At 57.1% G+C, this 21,543-nt stretch overlaps 1 protein-coding gene across 2 annotated transcripts; it reads left to right on the plus strand.

Annotated features, from left to right (window-relative positions):
- The first annotated feature begins 3,913 nt into the window (after positions 1-3,913).
- On the plus strand, positions 3,914-21,482 carry PLEKHA2 (pleckstrin homology domain containing A2). 2 transcript variants are annotated; one of them, XM_051640841.1, is made up of 12 exons: positions 3,914-3,949; positions 8,451-8,614; positions 9,519-9,575; positions 10,895-10,943; positions 11,469-11,566; positions 13,875-14,021; positions 16,498-16,644; positions 16,785-16,853; positions 16,995-17,065; positions 17,706-17,769; positions 18,743-18,820; positions 19,217-21,482. In XM_051640841.1, exons 2-12 carry the CDS (start codon positions 8,474-8,476, stop codon positions 19,559-19,561), a joined length of 1,266 nt encoding a protein of 421 aa, XP_051496801.1. In that variant the 5' UTR covers positions 3,914-3,949; positions 8,451-8,473; the 3' UTR covers positions 19,562-21,482. The 2 variants fall into 2 exon arrangements, with proteins under 2 accessions (XP_051496801.1, XP_051496800.1); XM_051640840.1 differs by lacking the exon at positions 3,914-3,949 and adding an exon at positions 4,297-4,412.
- The last annotated feature ends 61 nt before the right edge of the window (positions 21,483-21,543 follow it).

A 21,543-nucleotide genomic window follows, 5' to 3' on the forward strand; every position in this document is an offset into this window, starting at 1 on the left:
AAGAGAAGTGGTGCCTGGTTGAGGTAAGGAGGAGCTGATGTGTGGGGGGGTGGTTGGGAGGATGCAGGACATGGGGGGGACTTGGGCAGAACTGCCCCATGAGACACCTGGCTGTGTCCTGGGATCAGAACAAAGCTCCCTATGCTGCTGAGAGCAGATGGTTCTGCTGTGGGATCCAGGGCCAGGCAGAAGTCAAGCAAACCTCTTCCCTGGTTATTTTCAAGATATGATGTTTATGAATGTAAAAGCATCTGCAGGGAGCCAAGCAAGTGAACAAGGATGAGGAGGAATGAAAGGGGAATGATGAAGGGAGGAGACAGCAGGGAGCTGGGAGCATGAGGAGGAGAGTGGGAATTTGACTGCAAGAAAAGCACTGCAGGGCAAGCCAGCAAACTGCTGACTGAACACCCAGCCACTGCTCCTCCAGCAGAGCAATCTGCTGGGAGCTTCCCTTGGTCATAACATGAGAAAAAGGGGAACAGGTACTGAAACTGAAAAGAGCAAGTTTGAAGAGAAGAAAATAAATAATTCAGCTTGCTGGGATCCAGCCATGGAGCTCCCTGCTGCAGGATGCTACCAAAACAGAGACCTTGAGGAGTGCTGGAAGATAACAGGGTCAAAAGTGCTGGAGAACATGGATATCCAGTCTTGTGAGGTTAACAGCACCCAAGAGGGATGCTTGGCTGCTGGCAATAGAGTGGAGTCTGGAAAGCAGATTATTCTGTGTCTGTTGTGGGCCCTGTTCTTTCCCTGGGATACACAGAGGGTATTTTCCTGCAGGAGGACCCTAGGTGCTGGTGGGACATGGAAAAGCCCCAGGGCAGAGACCTGCCCTGTCTGGGAATCCCCTTGTACCCTCCCATCTGCTGATGGGGTGTCTCTGTGAGTTCAAGGGGCTGCTCACATCCCCAGGCAGGCTGCAGCAGAAAAAAAGTGTTGAAAAATACAGGAGAACTGAAAGGCTCTGAGCAGGAAGAGCAGTAGTGTGACCAGATGCCTTGTGACTGTGCCTGTAGCAAACAGGGCTGCTTCAGATCCAGGCCCTGGTGCGAGTCACAAGGTCTGCAAGAGATGCCCCAGTACAAAAATACTCCATGGAACAGTTTAGTCCTTGCAAAGGAGACAGGGATGGGGAGCAGGGAAAAGGACAGCAGCTGGCAGGGCCAGGCTGTAGAGATGTGGTGAGAAATGCTGGGGGGGGCTGGCAGTGAGCAGTGGGATGGAGAGGAGACCCACAGCATGGAGGGGGGGGGCAGGGGGCTGTGGGTGAGGCTGTGCTGAAATTCTGGTTCTGTATTTTGCTGTTGCTGTAACACCAGCATCTCTTTGTGTGTGTGCTGCCTGTTGCGTGGTGGATCACTGAGCCTGCTCAGCACAGGCACAGACATGGGCTCAAGTGGGCAAGTGCTGCTGCAGGCTGGTGGGTTCCCATTGCTGGGACTCCCAGAGCTTACCTGGGCACTGCCCTGTCCTCCCCACTGGATCAGCCAGCCCTGCTTTGAGGCAGACAAGTTGCTTTTCACTGTTTTCTCTGTTTGCTTTTAAATTATTATTCTAAGTATAACCCAGTTGCTGCAGCCTGCATTTTCATAACTGGTGGTTTCTCATGCTTCAGGTTTTGGTTCCCTTATGGCACCTTCAAAAGCTCTACAGCAAGTGCCTGGAACTTTCAGACTCTGGCTCCATCAATGTTTGTTTAGGGTCTGTGGCTGCCTGTGTGTGTGAGGAGAGGGGCAACGCCAGGAAAAACACACCAGCTGCATTGAGGGATGATCCTTCCCTTAAAAGGTACAAGAGGGGCAATGCCAAAACCCTGCTCTGACCTGCACAGCAAAGTGGGCATCCCAGCTAGAGTCACCCTGGGTGTGTATCAGCTTGCAGATGGCCTTGGTCCTGTCAGGGCCCTCTGGGAGTGTTGGCAGGAGATATGGAGAGAGGTCATCGCTTCTTTTTTCCTGATGTAATTATTGAATGATGCATTTTGGGCTGTAGCTTCTGGCAGGGTGCGTGGCTGTAGGGAGCCCGTGGAGGGATGAGAGCAGGGAGGGAAGCTGCTGCTCCAACACGTGGCCACGGGTGGCTGGCAGCAGTGTGGGGAGCAGCTGTGACTGCAGAGCTGGACGATGCATTTATTTAATGGTGCTGAATGCTGCACTTCCCGTGAGGATAATGGGGACAACAGCTCTGTCAGGATCCAACAGGAAGCTCTTGGGGAAAAAAACCTGAACAAAACACCTTGTGCAAAATGCTGGGAGAGCAGTGCTTGCTCAGGGCCAGGCTCCCCCTGCGCCTTTGGCGGTGCTGGCGGCACAAGGATCAGTTTCACCCACACTGGGAGAAAGTGCTGGGGGCCCAGATGCTGCTCTGGAGAGAAAGCAGGGACTTCCTGAGGGTGCAGCCAAGGCAGCCCATGCTATTCTGGGGAGAGTGTGTGTTTCCTGCTCTCCAAATCCACCCTGAGCTGTGGCAGCAGCTTTCCCAAGCCCTGCAGGACCTGGGACTCAGCCCAGGTGCTCATGCCCATCCCCAGTCCCTTTCCTGCCTGGCTCCAGGTGCTGTGCCTGCCAGGGGCTGGTGGCTGCTCTCTGCTCTCACAGGCTGTGGTTTTGGGTGCTCCTCGGAGGGTGATAGAGGCCTGGAGTGGAGTCACACAGATCTGAACACACATGGTTTCAGTAACAGTGTTTGGGCAATCTTCTGCAACATGGAAGGGGAAAAAAACTTTGTTCTAAAGATGACCCCACCATAGGAAATGCTCAGGGTTGAGGCAATGTGTTTACTTAACAACATACAACAAGTGATGAACAGTGTGCAGTTGCTCTAGAAAATGAGTATCTTGAAATGCATGGCACTGGATCCTCAAAACTAGGGTCTTGCCTTAAAATGAATCAAGGAAAGACTCCCTGACACACCAGCAGTGAGGGGGGTGGAGCTGGAGGTTGCTGTTTGCTTTGCCCGGGAACAGACAAAGCTGGTGGCAATCTCTAGACAGGGACTCTGCAGGGTGATCCCTCTCCCAACGGGGGAGGGAGAACAACTGACTTTCTGTGGCCAAATGGGTTGAGCCAGGTCGGGACCTTGGGGGTGAGATTGATGGGATCAGCCAATTGACTAACGAACGATGGATGGATGCAGCCCTGAGGCTTCCTGGGTGAGCAGGCAGCCTGCAAGCCCTGTGCATGCCTGATGGATTGCCCTCAGCTTTTAAAAAAGGAGCAGCTTCCCTCCAGGCAGGGTTTACCCCTCTCCCCGGCGAGAGTGGATGGCAGCCCCACTGGGTGCTTGCCCTTTCCCAGCAGCGCTACTGCTCGTGCCACAGTGTTTTGTAGGGCGTGGGCAGAGCTCTCCGGCCGCCTCCCCATCGCCAGTGCCCGCTCTGAACTCGTACATCTGCGTGTGCTCAAGCAGAGATCCGGGGGCACGGTCAGGCTGGTGTGAGGCGCTCACCAGCTGCCCCCGGGGGGAACTCGCACGTGTCGTTGGGTTGACAGGACCTGGGTCTGAACCACGGACAAAAATGGTGGTGATTGGTCCAAGTCTGATGCAGAAGCTGGGGCAGTTCACCCGCTGAGGTGCTCGCTGCTGCTGTTTGCTCAGGTGTTGTAGGGCAGTAACGGTGCCCCAAGCGGGGTGGGAGCCCTGGGACTTAAGAGCCTGTGTCAACGTGAGGGCAAACTGCAGAGCAGGACCACTGAAGCGTGCCTGCCCTTGGAAACTTCTCTTGCATGAGACTCCGCTCGCTATTTTGAGCATCTCCGGCAGCAGCGCAGGCGCTGCTCGCCCGGCTGCGGTCGTGGCTCTTGCCCCAGGCGGGGTCTGGGTCAGGGTCGTTTGTCCCTGGGGGCGACGACGGGGGATGCAGCCCTCCCCAGGGGCCCGGGGGCAGCTCGCACGACGGGCCTGGGAAGCTCTTTGCCGAAGCGTCCCGGTGACAGAGCAGGAGCTGTGGGTAAGATGCTGATTTTTTGAGCGGTTTTCTGTCGGTTTTCTGGGGGGCTTTGCCCAGGAAGGACGCGAGCCCGGGGCTGGGGCTCGGAGGAGCTCTCCCACCCCGCGGTGAGGTTGCAAAGCTCCAGGCGGGAACCGGGACCAAGATCGGGACCGGGCTGTCCCCAGCCCTGCTCCGCGGCGGGGTCTCCACGGAGGGAACGCGGGGAGGGGGACCCCGGACACCCACCGCCCGTCGGGTCTGGCCGGGAGCCCCGCACCCGCACTCACATCCGGGGCCGGGTTTGCTAATGGGAGACGTAATTAACCCGGAAAAAAGCGGCGGCGGATCCAGGGGCACACCCCCTCCGCCGCCCGGCCCTCCCGGCGCCTGGCCGCGGCCCCCGGCCCGCAGCCCCCGGCCCGCAGCCCCCAGCCCGCCCCGCCGGCCATGCGCGGGGGGCGCAGCCCAGGGACGCCGCGGGGTGAGTGCGGGTGTGGGGGGATTTGCGGGGGACACGCGTGTCCGCCGAGCCGCCCGTGGGCAGCGCGGCCCCCTGGGGACCGGGCGGGGCGGGCTGGGGACCCCCCGCTGCCTCGTGCTCGCCTGAGGGGGCTGCCCGGCAGGACCCCCCCGAGAAGGGCTTTTCCCGCAGGTGTCGGTGCCCCCGCGCCGGGAGGGGGACGGGGCTGCGAAGGGTCCCCAGCTGGCTGGGAAGGAGGTCCGGGGGTCCCGGCGGCGGAGGAGCCTCTGTGGGGTTGGACCATCGGTCCGGGGAGGTGGCAGAAGGTGCCATCCGTGCCCCATCGGTGGGGACGGGCCTCCCGGCCCCACCAGTCACTTCTGCACTTCACGGCTCGCGGCGAGGGAACGGAGGGAGGTATAGGGGGAGGGGGCTGCTCCGGCCGGGGTCACCTGCGGTTTTGGTAATGGGATCGCTGGGGGAGACTTGGGGTGCCTCATGCTTTGGCCTCCGTGGGGTTGGTAGCAGATGTGCAGGGAGGATTCGGATCTGCAGCTCTTCAGAGCTTGTTCCCTGACTGCTTTTCTGTGTTGAGATGAAGAAATGTGCCCTCTCTGCTCGCAGCCTGACTTTCAACAGGTTAATTGTTTCATTAAGGCAAATGTCTGGAATTAGCAGGAGTTAGTTGCGGGGCTCTGCCCGCGGAGTCTGAGGCGCGGGTCAGCAGCCGGGATCGACGCCGGCAGGGAGGGCGCTGGGAGCGGCGCTGCCAGGCCAGGTGAAGGGGAGCGCTGCTGCACCCGGGGGGCTCGGGGTGCCTGGGGGACGTGGCAGCGGGGAGCCCTCCTGACACGGGGGTGGTCACCCCAGACAGCACTGGGGTAGCTCGGACAGACGGGTGTTAAGTGAGGAGGAGGATGCCGGGGTTGCCTGCAGGTGCAACGGGCTGCGCTTGTGGAGCGGTGCTCCGGACGCCCCGTCTCCTCTTCCCTTGGCTTTTTCTGCTGGGGGTTTCCGTGGGTCGCGTTCCCGCGGCTGTGGCTGTGCTGGGGGCAGGACGGAGCAGGGCACAGGCAGCCGGGACGGTGCGGGAAGCGCTGGCGTCCTGGGGGTGCTTCCTGGAAAGTCTGGCTGTGCGGCTGCACGCGGGGCCTTTGAGCCAGCCCTGACCGCAGAGAGGGGCCTGGGCATGTCGGGGCGGTGCTGTGCCTCTTCTGCCTCCTCCTGGGAAGTGCTCGTCTGTGCCTCAGGAGGCAGGCGGGAGGGTATTTTTGCTGTAAACCTCCTTCTATAGCCAAATGGCTCTTGTCATGTCATTGACTGAGCCAGAAAAGGGTTGTCCTTCTTGTATGACTGAAGTCAGTTGCTTCAGAGGTAGGGAAGAGTCCTGGAAGCCTCTGGTGTGCTCCACTACGAAGTGGCATGAATTCATAAAGGGGATCTGGTGCTGAGATCCTGAGAGCCCATTCGGTGTGATGCTCGGGAAGCTCAAGTAATTGTTTACAAAGTGCTGTATAAAAAGTAAACATCAGTGCAAACTGAGCATTTTCTGGCCCTTCCGGAGTTCCTGTGCAGAGGGGACCAAACACCCACATGCTGGTAGATCTGGAAATGCTACTTTATCCTTTTCTTATGGAAAAGTGCTTTGTAGGGGCTGCAAGGAGACAGACTGCATCCTGCAGACAGTGGGAAGTGAGGGACAGGCAGCCTGGCTGTCTGGGGGAGCATGCTCTGGAGGCAGAGTTTGGAGCCATGGCAGTCTCCTCTGTCCAGAGATTTTTGCATATCCAAGTGCAACCCGAGGTCAACTCTCACAGAAGAGTTGAGCTGGCTTGTGGGCTTTCAGCCAAGCCTGTATTAATTAGGGATGGCAGGGGGGAATGTAGGGAGTCCTGGGAGGTGTCCCATGGGTCTGGGGGCTCAGCCCTGCCTGTGGCACACTCCAGCTCTTTCTCATCCCTATCATAAGTAGAACTCTCTGGAGTTTCATTAGCAGAAGGAGAAAGATAATTTATGAGGCCTGGTCTGAACATGTTGGTATGTTTGAAGGCACTAGGGAATCTGTTTTCTGTGTGCTTCCCCCCACCCACAAAAATAACCCCACAAAAAAGCAGTGAAATGTGAAGCACCCACATAACCTTTGCATGAGGGCAGATGTGTTGTTTTAAAACCATCTCTTCTCCTGAAGCTGTGTGATTTCCCTCTCAGCAAAGCCCTGATACCCATCTGAGACATGAGTGATAAACCCTGAGATCCTGACAACAGGTTGACTTGTTTTCTGCCACCTCTACCTTTGCAGCCACACCACAACTCTTGCACAACACTTGCCTCTCAGGGCCCCTCTCCACTGCAGCTATTCAGCTCAAAAATAGTATTTCCTCCTTTTCTGCATGAGATCTTTTATTCGTGCAGCCTCTGCTTCTGCCACCTGCACCAGTCACCCCTCTCCTGCCGGACAAACTGCGCCAGGTTCAGCTCGGATCCTTTCGGTAACCGCTGCCTCCCTCCTGGCCCAGCTGCCCTGAGCTGTGGTGAGGGGCTCAGCCCAGGGGGGACGTGCCCTGCCCTCAGGTCTCGGTGTTGCTTTTGCTCTCTGTGTAGGCCTGGAGGAGATGGTGCAGAGAGGAGTCCCGCAGGCTCCCCTTGCCAGGGCTCTGCAGCCACCTTGCTGCTGCTGGGCAGTGGTTCCAGCTGCACCCTCTCCTGACTCAGAGCAGGGTGACCTGGAGCCGTGCTCAGGCTCCCCTGTATCTTGTGCCCGTGGGGGACACCAGCAAAGGCACCAGAGCTGCTGAGCTCTCTGGTCTGGCTACCCAAGGCCATGGTGCCCATGCTGTGGCAGGCTCTGCACGACGTTTCCCCCCGTCTCTTTCTGCAGAGGGGCTTTGTGCTGAGGCTGTTGCAGCCCAGCTCTGCTCCTCTGTGGCCAAGGTGAGCTTGGGGGTGACCTCCTGGCTTGCCCTGGCCTGGGGACAATGCCATGAGGGTCTGTGTCCAGGCAGACCTGGTGGCACAGCTGGACCCTGCGGCGATGGGTCAGTGTTTTCCCTGCTGACTTGGCATCCTGGCTGCACAGATTTTCTGCTGGACTTGCAGATTGTTTTCCATTTCCTGGGAGTGTGCTCAGGCTCTCTCGTGCGTGGTCTGCTTTTGTCATGGTTCCCAGGGACCTGGTATCTCACATCAAATCCTTTCTGAATACTTAGTCCTCTCTCAATGGGCTGGGCTGGGACATGGGGATGTCCCATGTTGCTGAGCTCTCAGGAGGGGAGCTTGGTGGGGTGTGACCCGCCCTGTGACAGGGACAGTTTGGGGCTGTCACTCAGCATCAGTCTCTTGTTGCCCCAGGACATCCTGGTGGCTGTGGTGCTGGCCTGTGCCACCAGCAGTCTCAGCTGAGCTGGTGAGTGCTTGTTCTGCAGCACACGGTGATGGAGTGAGTCTGCAGCTCCTGGGTTTCCAAAGCCCTGTGGTTCTTCTCTGGGCTATTTTGGTCTTGCTCACTGGTCTGGTCTGCCCTGTGCCCGTGGCTGCCCCTCGTGTCACCAAGGCATGCTGGGCACATGTGTTTGGCAGTTGCCCACCGTGTGAACGTGCAGTAGGAGCAGTTTGACTTTGCTTTTTGGGGTTAAGCTGTGGAGGTTTGGGAGAGCAGTGAGAAGTTTGGGGTTTGTGGGGAGAGGGGGGAGCTGGGTGAAGAGCAAAGCCCTGGGCCCCAAAGCCTCCAGCAGGTCTTCACACCCATCCAGCTTGAGGCTGTGGTGGGGTCGGCAGCTCCCGGGGCTGGGGAGGGATGTGTTCCCCCGGGGGAGGAACACACTGGTGCAAAGGCCTTGTTTCTCAGCCAGGACAGGCAGCCAGTGTGCTCCTTTGGGTCAGCCCTGGCAGGTCCCTCCCCTCTCCCTCTTGTGAGCTCAGGTGTGGGCTGAGCCACTGCCCTGGCATCCTGACACATCCGGCACTGATGGATTGAGATGGGTGTGGGTGCAGGAGCTCCCTGGGGAGCTGGGGCAGCAGGAGCAGAGCACCCACCTCTCCCTGCCTGTCCCTCCTCCACAGGGTGATGCCAGAAGGAGCCCGGCATGCCGTACCTGGACCGACAGAACCGTATCTGCGGGTTCCTGGACATTGAAGAAAATGAGACCTGTGGCAAGTTTCTGCGGAGGTATTTCATCCTGGACACCCAGGCCAACTGCCTCCTGTGGTACATGGACAACCCTCAGGTAGGCTCCTGCACTGCTCCTGGCTTCATGCTGGGCACATCTGTGGAAGTTGTTAGTGAGTCTTTATGATGGAGGCATCTCCTCTGGGTCCCCAAAGGAGGATGGTGTCAGGTGCAGAGGCTGCCAGTTTGGGGTCTCCAGTGGCCAAGTGTGGCCATGACCAACCTCCAGAAGAACAAACCCCTTCATGACTTCTGTGGTTTCCAGGACTGCCCCAGCAGTGAGAAGCAGTGGTTGACACCCTGGAGGAGCACAGGGAAGTGCTGTGCCAACCTAAGGTGTTATATCTCCTTTGTGTCTTAGTGTAGAGACAGTAAGAAGAGAGGTTATCCTAGAAATACTTGTGTGAAGTGTTGGTGCTGTCCTGGAAGTGGTGTCATGCAGCAAAAGCGCTTAGAGCTGGGCAGCTGGGGGAGCTGGAGCCTGTGCACATCATACCCAATGTCTACAGGAGCTGCTCCAGAGCCAAAGCTGAGACCCTCCTGGACACCCCGTGGTGTTTGAGCACTTCTGGGAGGCTAGGGAGGCACATTCCCTCCTGTGGAGCATCTGTCAGAAGGTTCTTCATTGCCCTGTGAAAAGGGGAAGCACCTGGCCACAGCCTCCTGGCCAGTGTTAGCCCAAACTCCTGCTCCTGCCACACAAGGAGTTGGAACCTGTCGTGTCCCTGAGGTGCTGCCACACAGGGGTGATGGGGACAGGCTTGGAGGGGCTGAGGAGGGGCTGGTGCTCAGTGCAGCCCAGCAGGGCTGGTCCCAGCTGCTTGTGGGGTGTGAGGAGGTGTGCAGGGAGGGGAAGCAGCCAAGACCTGGCCCCAGGGACACTAATGACAGCCCTGCTCCTCACCTTTGCTTTCCCCCTGTCATTTAACTCCCCACATTAATGCTCATTAAATGCTTTGCAGAACCTGGCCCTCGGCGCGGGTGCTGTTGGATCTCTGCAGCTGACCTATATCTCCAAGGTAATGTTGGGGTGGGGTGGAGGGAAGAGGAGTGCTCCCTGTTGTCCCCTTATCCCTGTGGCTTTCCTGGGAGAGGCAAGGTCCAGCCCCAGCAGTGCTGGAGACAAGGTCATGCCCCAGCCTGTACTCTCCTCCCTGGAATGGGAGCCTGAGTCCCCCTGTGGAAGGGAGATGTCCCCAAAGATGGGAGGTAGAGACAGTCCCAAGGTCCCTCATGATGGATTTGGGAAGGCCAGTAGCTGACCCTGTGCTGAGAGGAGAGTGCTCTGAGGGAGGACAAGTTCTGCCAGCTCCATCTTCTCTGTGTCTAATGGGATTATCCAACTTCCACGGGAAGGTGCAAACAGTGCAGTTAATGACACAACTGCTGCAGGGCTGGGGGCTGGGAGGCCTGGAGCTGTGGCTGTGAGCAGGGCCATGGAGAGTGGAGCTGGGGCTGCAGCTGCTGGGCTCAGCTCTGTCCTTGAGCCCCAGAAAGGATTGGACAGATCTCCCTTCCTGCTGAATCATGATTTATAAATTAAGCACAGATGTAGCCAATGGTGGGAGGTTGAGCCTTCCCCACTTCGGAAAGAGCCTCACTTATAAATCACATACGTTGTAGTCTAAATGAAAATTGCTCTAGGACAGCATTTGGTCGCAAACTGCAGGGCTGGGTTGTGCCAACGGCTTTAACTACCAACCGTAAATACACCAGAAAAATGGAGGTTTGCTTGAGAAAACATATTTAAAGCATTATAGACTGGCTCCAAAGGAGGAAGCCTGTCAGAATAAATACTCCATGAATGCTGTGCTTGGAGCCCCGGGGAATATTATTCTTATATAAATGATTCCTACTCTTTAGGGAGAAACCACTGCTGTTTTCCCTCAATTTTCTTAATTGCTGACAAGAGTGGCTGTGTTAGCCCAGCAGAAACTTGCATTTCCAAAGCCTTTGAAAGCTTCCCTCTGTTCTTAGCTTCGTGGTGCTGCTGGTGCCGTGGGGACAGCAAGAGATGACAGCCCTGTCCCCATGCTGCCCTGCCCCTGGCACCACGTGTCCCTTGCTCCATGTGCTCCATGCTTCCTCCAGCACTGGCTGCTTCCCCAGAGCTCACACAGCTCCTGCCATCCCCACGGGCTTGGGATGTGCCAGCACCCCAGGGGCTGCTCTGTTAGGGGTCCTGCCTGGCTGTTCCTGTTGAGGCCTGGGCTGGTTGGAGTTTAGAGGACATGGGCTTCCCCTCTGCCATGCGTGTGTGGATGGAAACTTCCAGCTCTTGTGGGTGCCATGGATGTGTGCTGGTATCTTTGATTTTCCCTAACGTGCTGTGTTGCAGGTCAGCATCGCCACCCCGAAACAGAAGCCAAAAACTCCCTTCTGCTTTGGTAAGTGAGGGAGACCCCAATTGGGCTTTGCTGGGCAGGATGCCCCACCACGGGGTTTTATCCTATTTAATGCCAACAGAAGCTTCTGCTCCTGTTGGTGCGAGGAAAGGCTGTTTTGTATCCAATTCCCCCCACCCCAGCCCAACCCACGCTGTCTCTGCCTGGTGCAGGAGCCCTGAACTCTGGTTAAAGCAACAGAAATGACAGCACAAGCATGTACTTGTCCCAGGGGATTGGTGCTCCCTTTGTAGTACTTTACTACCAGGGATGTAGCCCTGGTTTGAGCCTGGCTTCAGCCCTGCCCTCCCTACACTCTGGTGTGAGGATCCAGCAGCCCCAGCTGTGCTCCACGTCCCAGCCCTGGCCCCGTGGCTGCTTCTCCATGTGAAAGGTTATGAGGCCAATATCAGTCAATTGCCCTGGGGCTGGGTGTTGAGAGACACCGAATTATTGTTTAATTTGTCTTAATAATGGTAGGCAGTGAATGGGGTTCCCTGACTCTTCTTTTGCTCCCTGCTTTGGCAGTTATCAACGCTTTATCTCAGCGCTACTTCTTACAAGCCAGTGATCAGAAGGACCTGCAGGACTGGGTGGAGGCTCTGAACAGGGCCAGTAAGATCACGGTAGGTTTGTTATGCTCTTCTCTGGTGTTGCTGTGTCCTGCCTTGATGGGCTGCTTGAAAACTACCTGGGAGAGCTCTGCTTTTCCTTCCTGCCATGCTCCCACCCGTCATCGCTGCCCTCCTCCCACCTGAGCGGTGGTGGTGGTGGTGGCCAAGCTGTCCCCAGCCCAAGAGCAGGTCTGTGCCAAACTTGCTGAGATTTCTTCTGTGTTACTGCTGAGGCTGCACCAGGCAAGGATGTAAGTGCAGCTCCTGGCTGGTGGCTGCAGGGTCTTGTCCTCTGTCTGGAGCTGCTCTGGTGCTGCTGCATCCCAGGTTTTGCTGCTGAGTGGAGCAGCCTCAATAAGGGGCTGTAGGTTTAGAAGCTCCCTGTTCCAGGAGTAGCCTGTCCTGGTCCCCCAGATGATCCTGTGAGGGCTCTTGCACAGACCCTTGGGGCATGTGTGGCTCTGCCAGCACTCGGGGCCGGGCTGGTTTGGATCTGAGGGACAATCTCCTGGAGCCGAGGAGGGATGTGCTGGCACTGCACCCCAGTGTGTGGGGCTGGGCAGCCTTGCTGGGTCCTTTTGCAAGGGCTGAACTGTGCAGCGACCCCTCTCAGGGGTGTGGCTTCAGACATGGACGTTCCCTCCAGGGATCCAGCTCGTCAGGATTTACTTTGCTGCTGTTTGCTCATTCCTCATTGTGCTGCTGGGGAAGGGGGAGACGATGCTTGCACTCCAGGGAAGGTCCTGCGGATCTGTTCCCATCCCCACCTGCTCTGGGGATGTTTCCCTCCTGTTGACTGGGATACCCATCACTGCGGCTGCCAAAGGATGTCTGTCTTGTGCTGCAGTAATTTATTTACTAAATTTGTACCCTTCCTGGAACACCAGGTCCTCTGCTGAGGCACAGCGAATGCACTGCAGGGGTTTGTCTGCTCTCGTGTGCTGTTGTGTTCATGTAACTGTAAATTAATGGTCACTGACCCAGTAACTCGCAGAGTCTGCACTGCTGAGCTGCCCAGTGCTCCTGGCAAGGAGGGATGTGCTGTGCTCCCTCTCCTGTGCTGTGGAGCAGAAGCACCATCTGTGTTTGGTGCTCGTTCCTCAGCACCTGGACACTGACACTCCTGGGCTGGTGTTAACCCAACAGCTGCTTCTGGCCCTGGGATGGGGGGTGGCCCTTGCAGAGGGTTGGGGCTCTGCAGGCTGATGTGGTATCATCAATGTTTGGTGCTGGCACCAGACCGGTTGTACAGGTACCTGTTATTAGTGGTTTACAAACTAAATATCAGGGGAAAATTGCAAACAATCTAGGTTTGGGTCTTATGAAATAACCTTTTCTCCTTGATTTTTTTTTTTGTTCAAAATCACTGGAATGTTGTGTTATCCCTGTGGGAAAGTCATCTACAAGACCAGACCTGGCTTGTGTTTTCATGTTGTAGCTGCAAATGCATTAAATGTGGTGGGGCAGCAGTTGGGCATCGCTCCCGGTGCAGAGATCCAGGTTCAGCTTCCGCTTCTCACCCAGACTTCTCCTCTGCTCTTGGCAAATCGGTTCCTGTGTTTCCTCACCCTTCACGCTGCCTCTGTGGCCGGGGCCTGGGTGGCTCCAGGCAGGAGGTGTGCAGCGAGTTGCTGTGATGGTGACAAGGGACTCTGCTCCGTTCTGCATGGGGAGGCTGGAGCTGGCAGCAGTGCCAGGGCCCGGCAGCGTTTCCCCGCGGGCAGCAGGGCAGCCCACCCCGGGAGCCTCCAGGGTCTGGTGGCAGAGAGTGGCCTCGGAGCACTGGAAGTGGCAACTCAGGAAGGAAAAGCTGGCGATGAGCCTTCCTGTGCAGAGGCAGGTGCAGGAGGAGCTGGCAGGGGACGGGGGATGTGGGTGCCGGGTCCCCGCGGCACGGGCTGTGCCCGGGGATGAGCAGATCCAACCCGCGGGGGCAGGACACGCAGGTGTGGGTGTGGGATACAGGACCCGGCTCTCCTGGGGACCTGGGGCAGCTCAGCTTTGTTAGGCAGATGAACGCTCCTCATTAGGCGTCGCTGTAAGTAGAGCGGGACAATTAAAGGAACAAGTGTCCCGCACAGGCAGGGGCTGCAGCGGTGAGTCGCCAGCTCATCAGAGGTGATGCTTAACTATTCACCACCTCCCATCTCCAGCACCTCCTCAAACCGCCTGCATGGGGCCCACACCCTCTTTAATTGGGGTGGCTTGTTCATTTATTATTTTCTTAAAGGGCCATGGCTGCATTTAGGCTGGGAGGACAGAGATGGTGGTGCCTGGCAGGGTCACACCTGTGCCCTTCACCCCTTTCTTTCTCCCGTAGGTGCCGAAGGGCGGCAGTGTCCCACCAGCTGCTGAGATCACGAAGCCTCCAGTGGTGCCCCAGGCCCAGGAGAGGAAGCCCCAGGTTGCCTACAAAACTGAGATCATCGGGGGAGTGGTGGTCCACACCCCCATCTCCATCAACCAGGTGAGCTGGCAGGATCCATGCACTGTCCCACCCCCCATTTCCCTGGAGGAAAATTCCCTGCAGCATCAGCACCCTGCTTGGCTCTCTGTTCCCTGTGTTTTAAGAGCAGCTCCTAAGGGGGATAAGCAGAAGAGGTGGCAGCTTATTCTAGGCAGAGTTGGGTGAGGGCAGTCATGTCAGAGCAGCAGGGCTTTGGATATAGGTCCTGCAGCCTGGGGCACGAGGGTCTGAGGGAGCTTTGGGGGTCCAGAACAGGCCCAGCCATGGGGCTGGAGAGAGTTGCTGCTTTGGGCTGTTGGGGAGGCTGGTTTGCACTTTCATTTCTGAAAACCAACTCTGTGCCTGCAAACCCTTCCCACTCAGGGGGTATAAATAGCTGCACTGAGCACCCTGCGGCACCTCTCCTCTGTCTGGCTCTGAAGTGTCATCAGACAAAGGGCCGTGAGGAGGAGGAGGCTGCAGATCTGTTGGCTTCCTGGCCATTCTGCACCCTCCACCCACCCATCCTGGGTCCAGACCTTCACTGAGAGGTGTCTGGGGTGAAGGAACCCGTGTTGCTGCCCCACCAAAGCAGCTACAGGGCCTGACCCATCCCAGAGGGGTGGCTGTCACTGCTTGCCATGGCTCTGCACCCCCTTCCCTTGGCACTTGGCCATTGGAGTCTCCCACCTTTGGGTGCCTGTCTGACTCTGGGTCCCACTTCAGCTCTTATCAGAGGCAGCACTAAAAATAGAGCTGAGAATTAGATCATTGCAGTGTTTTTTTTGCTGGCAGGCGCTGTTAACACTTCCCTGGCTGTGGGGTTTGTCAGGGGGTGAAAGTGTGTGGAGGCACAAGGGATCAGTCCAGCTGGAGCCATCACTGCCTGGTGGGATGCTGCAGGACCCTTGGCCCTGTGCGAGGGGCAGGGAGGGCTCTGCCTCCCCCCTGACACGGAGCAGCCCCACTCTCTGCTTGCAAACAGGTGGCAGCAGCCAGCCCTGAGACTTTGCTTTTCTGTATTACTGAGTTAAAGCTGCTCTTTCCTCCCAGCTCCTGAGTCTGCCTCCCTCTCCTCCCTGCCACCAGCTCCATCCTCAGCCCTCACCCTATTTCTTTATCTCACAGAGGGGTTTTTTTTTAGAGGTGGTTCATCAGCTGCAGGACTGTTTTCTGCACCCTTGCAGCTTGCCCCGTGTGAAATGGCCATTCCTCCACTGCAGCTTCCTGGGTGCGTCCGTGGTTTCCTGGCTCTGCCCCGGCTGGGACCGCAGCGGGGAGCCCCGCACCCCGGCTGCACCCCCAGCCAGCCCACAGCGTCACCCCGCTCCTGGGTGCAAGGTTCCCGTTGCAGCAGCATCCCTGGCTCGGGTTGTGGACAAGGACATCATCCCTAATGCTGGGTGGAGCCGGTGCAGCCCAGGCTGGGGGAGTGGAGCAGGTGGCTTCTCCTTCCCGGCCAGGCTGGAACTCTGCTCTGCCGCCCTCCGGAGGTGCCGGTGGCAGTTTGGGGCCACCCAAAGGGCTGCTGGTGTCTGTCCTGGGGAAACCGAAGCAGCCTCTCGAAGGTGCTGGAAGGAGCTGCTGGGGCAGGTCGCTGGTTAACCGCGCCAGCAGGCACCATATAAGGCCACCCTGGCTGCCATGGCAATTCTCAAACCTCAGCGGAGCTGGAGGAAGGGGTTGGAGGGAGGGGGGAAGGAGATGAGTGCAGATGTTTCATCTCAACCATCCTCTGTGCAGTGAGGGGGAAGGGAGGGCACTGCTGGAGCAGAGAGGGAGGATGCTGGCGGTGGGGCAGGGTCTGGCCCTTGGGATGTGCTGGGGGGCCCCCAGGGTGAGCCAGGGATGGGTGCTGGATGCATGGTCAGCCTGTGGACACAGCACTTGGGGAGAGCTGAGGGACAGGGGAAGTGTGAGTTTTCTACCTGAACTCCAGACAACACAGTTGATTTTGGGAGAATTTGGCTGTGAAAATGTGAAATGCATTTTCCTGGGCAGTTCATTCCCGTGACTGTTGCCCCCTCCAGCTTGGAGATGTCCCCACATCTAGCCTGGGTTTGTCAGCTCCAGCTTCCAGCTGGGGGGTTTTGTTCTGCCTCCTCATACCTTGCCTTCCCCCCAGCAGCTCCATCGGTCTGTGCTGCAGGAGGCACTTCTTGGTGTCAGGCAGACGAGGTCTTCTAGCTCCCTCTCTGCTGCAAGGGGTTTTATACAGCCCTCAAATTGCTTCCATGGCTTTTTTTTGTAGCCTTGGTTTTAACTTGTGGGCACCAAAAGGGTGAATAGTACTGGGGCAGCAGTCTGAAAAGCTGCATGAAGTGAGGTAAATCAGTGCTGATAAAGTCGGCTCTGGTTCATTCCCCAGCTGGTCTCCAGGCTGCAGCCAGTCAGCCTCGGGCTGCTTTTCCCTCCATCCCGGGGGTGCTGCCTTCTAGCAGGGATTCCCCTCCCTCCTCTCTGTGCTCCCTGGTAACTCTCTGCTCTCTGGTTGCAGAATGGGGGGAGCGGAGGGGAGGGCAGCGACGTGGCCGCCCACCCGCTGCTGCGGCGCTCGCAGAGCTACATCCCCAGCTCGGGGGCCAAGCCCCCCGCCGGGCCCCCCGTCCTCAAGAGCGGCTTCTGCGTCAAGCAGGGGAATGTGGTGAGTGCTCGGGGCCCTTGGGTGAGGGGCCTTGGTCTGGCTGCTCCCCCTGGGTTGGGGGTGCTCTGGATGCTGGACCGTGACGGTGTGGGGAGGGCTCTGGAGCCCCTCAGGCAGCGGTTTCCTCCTCTCTTTCCCAGAGGAAGAGCTGGAAGCGCCGGTACTTCGTTCTGGATGAATTTTCCATCAGTTACTACAAGTGTGAGCAGGTGAGCAGCCCCTGCCACCCCCTGCACTCCCCCTGCTGCTTCCAAGCCATTGTGGGGGGCTCCCTCCGTGGGAGGCACATCCCAGCACTGCCAGCCCCAGGGGACAGACAAGCCCATCGTTGTCTCCTCTCATCTCCACAGGACAAGGAGCCCTTGCGTTCAATTCTCCTGAAGGACGTCTGCAAGACCCACGAGTGCCTGGTCAAATCTGGGTAATGCTCCCATCCCTGTTTCCCTGCTGCAGCCCCAGGTTGTGCCAGAGCTGGAGCAGCCACCAGGAGCTCTGGCTGCTGCTGGGAAGCAGCTCCTGGAGGAGCTGGATGCAGGACATTGTCCATGCTGTCTTCTCCTGGGGCTGATAGCCATCTCTGCTGGGCAAGTGTGCTCCTACAGCTCTCTTATCTCCATAGATAAAGGGATACAATAAGTAGCATTGTAGGACAGAGAACAAGGGTGTTCACAGAGCTGTTGAAAGGCATTTTCCTGAGACTAGCACAGGTTGGGAACAATCCCCTGTCTTGGGAATAATTTATTGCAGCAAACACTGATAAAATCAAAGTAACTTGCAGACCTGCAATGGAAAATGAAAAAAGAACACATTTAAAATGAACTGTAGATAAGATGGATTATGGGTCTGGGGAGGGACAGGGGTTTGCCCACAGGCAGCACAAGCTGGAGTGTGTTTGTAGCTGGAGGTTTCTGAGAAGCTTATCTTATCAAAACCCTGAGGAATCCAAGGTTTGCCTTCAATATGTTTTTCCCTGGCACACTCTACAGATGAGGGAAAACATGGGTTTTTTTCCATCCAGGATGACTTCTGGGTAGTGACTGTCACTTTCTCTCTGTTTCTAGTGACCTCCTGATGCGAGACAACCTCTTTGAAATCATAACGAGCTCCAGGACCTTCTACATCCAGGTGAGGCAGTCGAGGTGGGTTTGCTTTTCTGGGTAGGAGGTTCAGCTCTGGGCAGTTCCTGCAACCCACACTCCTGCCAACAGGCCCTTCCCCAGCAGCAGCTCCATGGACACCAAAAGATGAGTCCAGGACAACTTTGCCCGGCCTCAGGGCACAGACAGAACTGCTGGTGGTTTCACTTCTGTCCTTGGGCTTATTTATAATAGTGGTGTTTGTGTGAGCAGGAAAAAGCAGAGACAAAAGCACAGGGTGATCCAGTGAACATCCTGAGTACACGGGGCTGTGTGGGGTGATCCAATATGCATCCCAAGCACGTGGGGCTGCATCTGCAGCTCCTTTTTCCTGCAGATCTGGCCAGCCCTGTGCAGTGGGATGGGTGTTCAGTCAGTCTCCCTGGTGCTGGCTGGGCTGGGGGCAGCAGCAGGTCCTGCAGAGGGCTCTCAGCCCTTGCCAGTCCCCAGAGAGCAGCCAACGTGCCATGCCATGGATGCACAATGCAAACCCCCCAGCCCTGCTGACAGAGCACAGCCCCGGGTGGGCTCACTGCAGGATGCAGCCCCCAAGCCCCTGCCAGGGCAGGGTCATTCACAACTTGATGATTTTTTTTATCCTTAATTTTTTTATCTGTCCTTGATATGAAAATGCTGCAGTGTGGAGAGTGGCTCACCTCCACAGCAGGAGCTGGTGTGGGGATTTTTAAGCAAGGATCATAGAATCACAGAGTGGTTTGGGTTGGAAGGGACTGCGAAGACTGTCTAGTTCCAACCTCTCTGCGTGGGCAGGGACACCTCCCAGCAGATCAGGTTGCTCAAAGCCCCATCCAACCTGCCCTTGAGCACTTCCAGGGTTGAGGAGAAATGAGTAGGAAATGCAGTGGGAGCCCCAGTAGCCTGTTGGTCTGTGTGTCCTGCTGTGCTGCAGGGGTCTGGCTGCTCAGAGAGTGAAGTGTGACTGGGGTTGGTGTGTGTTACAGGCAGACAGCCCCGAGGACATGTACAGCTGGATCCAAACAATCTCAGGGGCAGTCCAGGCCCTGAAGACCCGCCCAAGGGTAGGTCATGTCCTTTCTGCTTCACATTTAGTGTCAAGTTAAGATTATGCCAATGTACAAGCTATTTATTTAGAGGCTTGTAAATGCTCAGTTAGCCCATCACCAGGGTGAGATCCCTGCCCTCTCTGGGCTTGTTTGCACTGGGAGTTTCCTTGGAAAAGACAGAAGTGAGATTCAGCCGTTGAGCTGAACCCTGCTCTGCTCTGAAGCACAAGCATGAGCTGGACTGGTGGCAAAGGGATGTTGAATTCAGGCTCTCACTTCGCTTGGGGTCTCTCCTCCTTTCAGCAGAGCACACAGTGCCTGGGTCTGGTTCCCAGAGCTTTGCCCGTTGCTGGCAGCATCGCAGACACAGCCCAGCCCTGGGCAGCGCTCACTCTCTCTCTGTCCTTGCAGGAGATGTCCTTCATGAGATCCAGCTCCATGGCCCGGCCCGGGGGGTCCCCGGCCCCCTCCCAGCAGCGGCAGGTGATGGAGGAGCGGCGGGCGCTGTGCAAAGCCCCCTCCAGCTCCTCCTGGCAGCCCTGGACGCCGGTGCCGCGGGCAGAGGGGAAGCAGCCGGTGTCGGAGGAGCTGCCCCGGGCGCTGAGGGACTCCTTGTTCCTGCCGGCATTCCCGGAGCGCGATGCCGGAGCCGCGCCGGGCAAGCGCCTGCGGCACAAGTCGGAGCCGCAGCATCTCAAGGAGAAGCCGTTTCCCTTCGACCTGGATGATGAAAGCATCCGGACCTCCGATGTATGAGCAGGCACCCAGGACCCCGGGGTCCCTGCAGGCGGGTTGGGGTGCACAGCTGCTCAGCATCTTGGACTGAGCCCACCCTGTCCTCTCGGCAGGGGGTGAAGTGCCCTGTCCACCCCCCCACCCCCACCCCCCGCCCCTCATGCTCTTACCAGCGGTACAGGATCCGGCTGGGCCCATGTCCTGGGGTGCCTGCCTGCTCCTGCCCCAGTGGATCCACGTTTCAGGAGCTGCTGCCACTGGCTGTGCGGGGTGGGAAGCCCTGGTCCCCAGCGCAGGAGCAGCCTCTGCCACAACCACATAATTTCCCCCAAAAACCACACCTGGAGGAAGCAGCAGGAGGTCTCAGAGGCGTGGAGGGGAGTGTGGCCTTTCTTGTGTTTGGAAAAACTGTCTTTCTCCCCTCCCATGCTGCTCACCTTCTCCAGACAGAGCCAGGGAGATGCCAGCCTGCACAGCAACATGCTGCAACTTCCCATTTTGGTGGCTTTTCCCCTAGGAGACCAGCCCTTTCCACTGCCTGGCTAATGGATAGATCTGTTGGCTTTTAATTACATCTTTTTATAACTGTGGCCACTGTTAAGCCCAGTTAGCTCTTCTTTTTTCTTTTTTTTTTTCCTTTGGCATTACATGTTCTCTGTTCTGCAAAATCAGCTCAACGTGCTCCCCAGGAGCAAAAAATCTGATTTGTCCATGCCTGTTCCTGTCTCCAGCTGTTTGACAGCTGTGTTTCAGCTCAGGCTCAGCCTGGGATTGAGCTTTATCCATTGAGCTCTGAGGTGTTGATGGGCCCAGTGGATTAAAATTGCATCTTCCTGCCTCGATCCCCCCGTGTTGGAGGGGCTGCAGGTGCCAGGGGGGTGCCAGGGCTCCCAGCTTTGGGGCAAGGGGGGCTCAGAGGGGTTGTGTGGAGATGCTGGAGGGGACAAACTATGAGAACAAGTGGGAATCAATGTAAATGGTACGGAGTGAGTGTTAATATTTGTTATTTAATTGTAGAAACCTAGGTCATGCTGTTCCTTTTTCTTCTACTTTTTGCTTTATTTGCACTAGTGTTTGAAATGTTGTTTTAGCCTGACTTGCTGTCTGGCTCCTAACACGGTGTTTCAAAAATGGTTTAGCAGTTTGGTGAGCCTGTCAGTGACAGTGACAGCATTTGGTGGCAGCTCTGACCTCGTTTCTGGAGAACAAATGCAGAGAGGGATGATGGTTGCAGCGTGCGAGGCCTCAGAACTGTGGAGCACCAAGATCTTTTGTTGCTTGATAATTGCAAACTTTCCTCGGGCCTGGGATGGTAAAGCAGAAGCTTGTTGCACAATTAGGGTTAATTATCCAGGAGGAGAAACTACCAGTGGCTCCAGTACTCTTGCAACATTCCTGTTTCTCATTCCCACCCTCCTGCATCCCCAGGACAGTGTAAGGGCTGAGCGTGCAACCGGCGTGGTTGACGCCAAGCCCGGCTCCAGACCCATCCCTGATGCCTGTGGGGTTGTGGGCAGGGATTTCCCTCCCATCCCCAGGGACTGGCAGGTGCAGCCAGCCCTCCCTGGAGCTCTGCAGTGATTTTTAAAGCAAACTGGTGTCCCCCACCTCTGCATCTGCCTCCTGGCTCCGAGAGCAGCTGGGGGGGGATGTGCCCGTTTGTTGTGTGTCATTTTCCTGCCTTCCCAGGGATGTGTGCAGCAGGAAGAGTGATGTGAGGGGTGGGTTTGCTCTTTCCTAGGGAAACTCCCAAGTGTTTTTGGCTGTTCCCCTGAGTGCTGGCTGTGGATTTCAAGTGCTCTTAGGGCCAGGGGGTCTTGTGTGGGTGACGCTCTGGAGCTCCCCTGGTGCCTGTTCCTCCCACCTTCCCGTCTGTGCTGCAGGAGATGGAGCCTGTTTTCCCTGTGTTTTTAAATAAAAAAGGAAATCCCAGTAACTTTTCCAGGCTGTCTGTTGGCTTTGTGTATTTTGGGTAATGATTGCTGGGGTTGGGGTCAGGGCTG

Source organism: Apus apus, chromosome 26 (assembly GCF_020740795.1).
Source record: "Apus apus isolate bApuApu2 chromosome 26, bApuApu2.pri.cur, whole genome shotgun sequence".
In the NCBI taxonomy this organism is placed as follows: Eukaryota; Metazoa; Chordata; class Aves; order Apodiformes; family Apodidae; genus Apus; species Apus apus.